Raw genomic sequence first — 8459 nt, 5'->3', positions numbered from 1 at the left:
GGGGTGCCAACTGATGGGCTGCGTAGGGCACATTGTAAATCTGGCAATAATTTGTGCAATTAGAATTTTTTTATTTTTGCCCAAATGTAAAATAACATCAGTTTTTAACAGGAATACAAGACTGGACGCAGCATACAATTTTATATATTTAATAAAATGGAAAAAAATACTTACAGGACTGATATCGCTAGCAGAACACACGTAATACAGTTAAGTGGCATATATAAAATAAGTCATATATAGCATCAGTCCTATTTACATATTTTTTATTTCATTTGGTTACAGAAAAAAAACTTAAAGAGGACCTGTCACCTTCCTGTAAATTATTGCATTCTCCTTATAGTAATAATTCTGCAGCATCTATTTTAATGGCTCTATGATGTGACATTCCTTTATTACTTCTTCTAGAAGTTCTGAATGAATTGCTAGCAGTTTTTATTGAAGGAAAGGATGGGTGTTACCAGTTGGGGGGGTGTCCCTGCACAGTCTGACACTATCCAATCAGTGCTGCCAGTGTAAGACTGTACAAGGACACACACCCAGCCGGTAACATATACTGCAGCTGAACAGGAAGACTCGAGAACACATCCAGTTGGGACCTGAACAGATGAGCCCAAAGCCAATGTGAGCGCAGTGGAGATCAAGAAATCAATGGCCTGACAAAGAGGGCAAGTACTGACCAAACTCACCTCGAAGGAGGCAGGATTTTTTTTAAAGCCCAGAGAACCCCTTTAAAATCATTTCCCTCACTCATTGATGTCATCATAATCACATGTCAGAACATACTGTAACTAAATGTGGAAAAGCTCCGTTGATATCTTTCATAAAAGTCAATAGGGATCCAGAGGTGAACTAGTGAATCCAGCAATGCCAGATCTGGTGAACTACAGCAGGCTGTTCCCTGCCATAACTGCCTGCCGGAAACCTTCACCGCCATACAGGCTTCGGTTTTGAAAGTCCATTTTCATATATCCTCTGTTTAGGATCCTAATTTCTTGGTCAAAGTGGAGAGCAGTCACAAAGAGTCTTTCTGGAGGATCTGTCCTGTCCTACACATATTTTTTTGAATGAGCCTGTGTCATGTATAATTTATACTGTGGTGGTTCTGTAGCGAAACTAGACACTCTGGATCACTGGAGGTCCTATCATGGGAACACTTTCTGATCAGCTTATTATGAGTTGATCCTTCCAATAAGTAGGGATTGTCCAAAGCATAACATTCTTTTGAGATGTAAATTGTGGATTCCTGGAAAGACAAGTATGTTTCTACCACTGAACCCCAAAAACAAAATTCACAAAGTACTGTCAACTCTTTCACACCCCACTAAAGGGTACATCACAGCACAGACATTGCTAATATTAAGGGGCTTGTCCAGGAACTTACTATTGATGTTCTATTCTCAGGATAGGCCATCAGGGGCGGATTTGCCATAAACTTCACAGCGAAATTACCCAGTGGGCCGAAGCCCATGGGGCAGCCATCCCTTCTACTGCTGGCCAAGTACATTAGTGGTAATTAATGCTGTGAGAAACAGGTATTCATGTACCCTGCCAGGGACCACACATGCCCTCTTAAATTCAACTGGTCTGGAACACATCTCACCTCCTAGGCCCCCTGCTCCACAACCTGGGCCCACTTTTGGTTTTATTTTTTTCCATGGCCACTTTAGGTTCCCAGTCCGTCCCTGTAGGCCATCAATATCTGATCAGTGGTTGTATGACACCCTGCATACCCACCGATCAGCTGTTCTGCCGTAGCTCTGGAGGTGATTGCGAGCAGTGCTGCAATCACTAGCTCCGTCCACTACACTTGAATTAGGCAGATCTGCAATACCGCACCCAGTATATAGACAAGGTTAGTAGTGTTAGGCCACATGCCAGGTGTATAGCTAAACTTTCCTTTGCCTGGGTCAAAGACTTACTATAAGTTGCTGTCATCTTCCTATATGTAAATACCCTGGCTGAAGCAGAGTGGAAGTTGATGTTCTCTTGACCCAGCACCCGGTCTACACGCCCTGCCAGTCTCCGAAGCTATGCTCCAGACTGTATGCATTTCAGCCTGTAACACTTGTGCATTGCATGCCACATTAAAGCCTTCACAGTTCCTTGTTGGATGTCGTAGTCATTCCAAGGAAACACAAAGAATGTTTTTTTTTCCATTGCATAGACATAGCAGTTGTAAATTTACCCCACGTTGATCCATTGGGAGTACGAGGCCTTAGTTGAGAAAGAGGAAACATGTTTTATACTAAAGCTCTCTGCAGGAGCACATTGTAGGAAATAAATCGATTGATGTTACTTTGTCAGACTTGATTTTTTTAACCAGTAGTGAAGTGTAGTAGTGACAAAGGTGTGGGATAACTGGACATACTTGGAAGAGTAGGGGTAAAAAAATAGCAAATTCTGGCAGCAGTATATCCCTGGCTGGGGCATAAAACCAATTCAAGTAATGAATAATAAAGAAGTAACATACAAAGTAAATACCAAATATATTCTGTGCTTGTATCTACAGGGGTACTCAATCTAAAACAAGACACATATCATGTATACATTAAAAGAGTACCAATCGTAACGATGTGCCGTGCCGTGACCTTTTAAAGTGGTTTTTCAGAATTAAAGAAAAGGCTCTCCTGTTTTTTCCAGAAACAGCACCACTCTTGTTCATTTAAATGGGAGTGAGCTGCAGACAACACCCATAGAAAAGAGTGGCATTGTTTTGATGGAAATCAGGAGACCCTTTTCTTAAAACATGGACAACCCCTTTAAAGTGACAAAAGTTCAATCAAGACAATGGCTCCTCTATATATATATGAGCATTATAGTTTCTACTTGTAAATATTTCTTACTACCTTCTACACAATTATATATAATAATAATAATAATAATAATAATAACTAACTACTTGAAAAAATATTGTGCAAAATATGAGACAGTCACTTGGCTTATGTTTCCAGGAAAGTCAGAGTTGACATCACGTCCATTCCAAAAACATCAACGTGACCTGGGTGCGTACGCCTCAATTCATTAACGTGACACAATAAAATCATGTGTTTGGTTAGGCCACGTTTTTCTCTTCTTTTTGGATGTCTATGTCTTACAGTAAACTTCAAATAATGAAGAAGCTGAATGCATACGGTAGAAGATGGAGAAAGGCATTGCAAGATTGACAACTGTGATCCAGGGTTCAAAACCAAACACGACTTCTTCTAGGCCATTGTCATACTGAGGACGGCAGCCAAATGCCGGTGGGATCCAAAGCTGAGATATAATATACAGAAAGACAACTCAGATTAGCAGATTACAAAAGTAAAGTTGCTGTACGACATGTAATGGCATACTGTATATTCAGCCTTACATTTTTCAGAATCTACTTTGTCATTGATAGTATAAAAGGGGAGTCCATCGGGAATAGAACTGGTGGCAACAGGCCAGGTGAGGACTAGAAACTTAAAGTGGCCCAGGAAAAAAAACTATAAGTGGCGTTAATGTTGTCGGTGGGTCCAAACTGACAGAAGGTGGGGCAGCACAAGTAGATGGGGCCAATACAAGTTGGCAGGGTCAGTAATACTATAGTGCAGCACAGAATACCATCCCAAAGAACTAAATACCACAATGCAGTACAAAATACCTCCCTAGAAGCTGTCCCTGTGTGGTGGCCATCAATTGTTGTCATGTTTAATTAAGTGAGATGTGGGCCACAACACCAAGCCAGCCCTATTTTCAGCATGCTGACTTCCTCTAATAATGACCCCTATAGTTCCCCCGGTAGTATGTGCCTGGGTGGCCCTATAAGCATTGGCCCATCTGAAAAATTCACTGTAGGGTCTATGGCCAGTCTGCCCCTGCAGGGTGCTAAAAGGGGGTTAGAAAAAGAACTGACACTCACCTCACAGTCCCTAGTCCTTCCGTTCTGATGTTGCCCGGGTCCTCACTGGTCTCTACTTCCTGGTCCTGCCTTGACACACAGGAAATGCCTGTAAATTCTTGCTCAGCCAATCACTGCCAGCAGTGGTGACCAGTGATCAAGTGAGTAGACATTTCCTGTGTCTAGACAGGACCAGGTAGTAGAGAGCAGAGAGGCCCCAGGCAGTGTTAGAATAGAAGTCATGAGGATTTGTGAGGCGAGTATTATTTCCTTAAATTTTTTTCTTATACTCCTCTAAGCCTGCTGCCACAATTTTTTTAATAGCTGGAATCCCTTTAACCATTATCAAGATTGTCTCATTAAACATTGTGAATCTATGTAGTAAAAACTAAAGGAATCAAAAGCTTAAAGGCTATGAACACCTTCGGAGGCATTTATTTTTTATTATTGCATGTTACTCATTTTTGGCTAAAAAATCATTTTTCCAATTGGCCTTTATTAAAAATATTGAGCTGTAACAGTTTTTCTAGCTGTGTGACTGGTACTTTCACTTTGTGTTGGTCAGCTATTAATAGGTGTTTAGGAGGTCCGAGAGCAGAGATAAGGGGCCCGTCAGCTCCTGGTCTGACGGAAAAGACAAAAAATCCAAAGGGTGCCACTAGAGCATCTCCGTACAGAAAAAAGGACGCCATATTTAAATCTTTTTATTTTTAGCTCAAAATGAGTACAATGCAATAATAAAACAAATTCCCCCCAAAGGTGTACATAGCCTTTAAGCACAGAAACAATTACAGGCATTATAATTAAAGACATTATCCATTACATCAGTAGAGCTCGAACATTACCCACAAGGCAACTAACCCACTGGAAAAACGGCATCACCAGGAGTAGATGCTTGTCCCATTGTGACTCCAAGAATTAGGCATTTGCCATCTTAGGAACCAACTGAAAATGTTCATTTTTTTACTTTTGCTCATAGCACCCACACATACCACCGACCAATGTGATCTCTGCACGCATTGCTAGTTATAAAAACATCTACAGACTGCTGCAATAGCTGGAAAGTGAGACTGAAAAATATGAAAAAAGACTTTAGAGGGTTATTCTATTCTTAAACAGTAATGACAGATTGCTATGATTGGTGGTGGTCCAACCTCTGTAACCCTATTCATTTTGGGAAGAAGAGGGTAGAGCGCTGGTTTGGCACTACATCCCTTCTTAGTTTCTTTGTACTGCAGCGCCCCTGCCTCCTGGCTAAGCAGGGAACTGCACCAGTCGCTCCCCATTCTGAGGTCATTTCCCTGCATAGAGGGTGGCTGAAAAAAACAGTAAAGTGTTACTAAATCAATGGTGAGAAAGGTTGGACACCCACTAATCATACGGATAACGTCCGCGTGCATTCCATATTTTGCTGAATGGAGCAGCTGGCCCCTAATAGAACAGTCCTATCCTTGTCCGTAATGCGTAATGTTCTATTTTTTTGCAGAACAGGAATGCGTACATACGGAAACGGAATGCACTCGGATTAACTTCCTTTTTTTTGCGGAATCATTGAAATGAATGGTTCCGCATACGGTTCGCAAAAAAACCTGGAACGGACACGGAAAGAAAATACGTTTGTGTGCATGAGCCCTTAGAAGGATAATAACTGATAGGGATGAGTTCATTGAACAATCTAAAGAGTTAAAAAGACTTTTAGTGCAGAGAGGTTACCCCGAGAATGTGCTAGACTCTGCTTATAGGAAAGCCCTTGCACGAGAACGAGGGGATCTCATTAAACATAAACATAGACAGATTAGAGGTAAAAACAAAAGTGAGAGACCGGTTTTTACTTTTAATTACACCCCAATAGCTTCTCTTATTATAAAGGCCATTTTAAACAACTGGCATGTATTGGCCCAGGATGAATCCTTAAAGGAGAAAACCCAATATAATCCCATTATCAGTTTTAGGAGGAGTAGAACTATGAAATATAAAGCTGTTTTGTAGTAAGAAGTCGCTTCCAAGAAGAAGACTTGAATTGGCTAGGGAAGTATACCCCACGAGATAATTTTAGTTGTGGGCATTGCTTTAGATTTATGTGCAGATGTAAGTATCTTAAGATAGGAGGGGTTGAACATGTGGTGAGACACTTCATATTCTGTAAGACACAATTTGTGGTATATTTCATTTTTTGCCCTTGTGGTAGATTGTATATAGGAAAAACCATAAGATGTCTGCATATGAGATTTAGGGAACATAGGAGGTCCATAGAGACAAGAATAGGAGCATCAAGATTGATAGAACATGTACATGAAGCACATGAAGGGAGAAATTATGCATTGACATGTGCAGGAATAGAGATTTAGCAGTATTTGTATAGTTTTGTTTTTGTACTCTGTTTTATTTGGAGTTGTCTTATGTAATGATGGTGACGTAGCTGAGGTAAGGGTATTTTACGTGTACGCACCAGCGTTGTCACGTTGAGGCCTGAGGAAGTGCAGGAAGCGCAAAACGGCAGTTGCCTTTTGCTGTGCTGTACCCGCATCCACTGTGCTTTAATGGATCAATAAAAGCTGCAGAAAGAATACTGGTGAGTGCCGCTGTTTCTTTTATCTACATGTTGATTTTATCCCCTTCATGACCCAGCAATTTTTCACCTTCCTGCCCAGGCCATTTTTAGCAAATCTGACATGTGTCACTTTATGTGGTAATACATTTAAAACGCTTTTACTTATCCAGGCCATTCTGAGATTGTTTTCTCGTCACATATTGTTATTATTTCATTTTTATTTATACAAAAATACAAAATTTACCAAAAATTTGGAAGAATTAGCAAATTTCAATTTCTCTACTTTTATAATAGATAGTAATAACTCCAAAAATAGTTATTACTTTACATTCCCCATATGTCTATTTCATGTTTGGATCATTTTGAAAATTAAATTAAATTTTAAAGGTTTAGAAGCAAATCTTAAAATTTTAAAGAAAATTTCCAAAACCCAATTTTTCAGAACCAGTTCGGTTATGAAGTCACTTTCTGGGAATTGCATAATAGAAACCACCCATAAATCACCCTATTTTAGAAACTACACCCCTCAAGCTATTCAAAACTTTGTTAACCCTTTAGGTGCCCCACGAGAATTAAAGGAAAATGGTAATGAAATTTCAAAATTTCAATTTTTTTTTGCAGATTTAAAATTTTATTCTATTTTTTCTGCAACACATCAAGGGTTAACAACCAAACAAAACTCAAAATATGTTAACCTGAATCTGGAGTTTACAGAAACACCCCATGTGTACTCAAAAACTGATGTATGGGCGCACAGCAGGTTTCAGAGTGGAAGGAGCACCATATGGCTTTTGGAGAGCGGATTTAGCTGGAATGGTAATTGGGAGCTATGTCGCATATGAAGACACCCTGAGGTGGCCCTACAGTGGAAACCTCCAAAAAGTGACCCCATTCCGGAAATTACACCCCTCAAGGAATATTTCAAGGTGTGCAGTAAGCACTTTGACCCATCAGGCTTTTCACAGAATTAGAAAACACTTGGCTGTGAAAAGGAAAAATTAAAAAAAATTCCAGAAAAACTTGCTTTACACCCACATTTTTCACTTTCACAAGGGGTAACAGGACAAAATGCACCTCACATTTTGTTCTCCATTTCCCTCCAAATACAGAAACACCCGGTATGTGCTCAAAAAATGATGTATGGGCACACAGCAGGCTTCAGAGTGGAAGGAGCACCATATAGCTTTTGGAGAGCAGATTTAGTTGGAATGGTAATTGGGGGGGTTAGTCAGCACCTCCCAGTGCGCAGGTGCACACCGCCATGGCAAAGACCTAGAGGGAAAAAAAGAGACAATGCAGCAGCACCCTGCAAATCAGATAAAGTACAATAATGCCAAAAATTATAGTGCTAATGCTACGCTTATTTATAAAGTGAGATGCTTGGCCAATGCATTTTGTACAAAATCATCTGATCCCGTCTGCCGTACGTCAAGGCGATCTCTGTTAGACGGGTCCTAACACTAAATACTACCTGTTATGCGCCATAATGGCTGCCATAAAGTTCAGGGAGTGTTGGATCCACATGCATGCTGGATCAACTCTGCTTTTTACCATTTTTGGTGCCATAATGGCCTCCATTACAAAGGATGCAGGTACCAACATGCATGCCGAGCCCACTCTATACCTTTCCTTGTGCCAGACGGGCTCAGATGGTTTTGTACAAAATGCATTGGCCAAGCATCTCACTTTATAAATAAGCGTAGCATTAGCACTATAATTTTTGACATTATTGCACTTTATCTGATTTGCAGGGTGCTGCTGCATTGTCTCTTTTTTTTCCTCTAGGTAATTGGGAGCTATGTCGCATATGAAGACACCCTGAGGTGGCCCTACAGTGGAAACCCCCAAAAATGACCTCATTCCGGAAACTACACCCCTCAAGGAATATTTAAAGGTGTGTAGTAAGCACTTTGACCCATCAGACGTATCACAGAATTAGGAAACATGTGCCTGTGAAAAGGAAAAATGAAATTTTTTGCCAGAAAAAGTTGCTTTACACCCACATTTTTCACATTCACAAGGGGTAACAGGATAAAATGCACC

The 8459-nt window shown here is 40.4% G+C and overlaps 1 protein-coding gene across 1 annotated transcript in view; it reads right to left on the bottom strand.

The window, feature by feature from the left end:
• Positions 1-2518: 2518 nt before the first annotated feature.
• Positions 2519-8459, bottom strand: part of OTOP1 (otopetrin 1) — a 130649-nt gene continuing 124708 nt past the window's right edge. The window contains exons 6-7 of the mRNA XM_044275776.1: positions 3099-3258; positions 2519-2523 (exon numbers count right to left, since the gene is read on the bottom strand). Coding sequence (XP_044131711.1) covers positions 2519-2523; positions 3099-3258 — 165 coding nt within the window. The remainder of the gene's footprint in view (positions 2524-3098; positions 3259-8459) is intronic.

Source organism: Bufo gargarizans, chromosome 1, assembly GCF_014858855.1.
Source record: "Bufo gargarizans isolate SCDJY-AF-19 chromosome 1, ASM1485885v1, whole genome shotgun sequence".
NCBI classification, from domain to species: domain Eukaryota; kingdom Metazoa; phylum Chordata; class Amphibia; order Anura; family Bufonidae; genus Bufo; species Bufo gargarizans.
The sequence above is the reverse complement of the archived record's forward strand: the minus strand, read 5'-3'. Positions and strand labels throughout refer to the sequence as shown.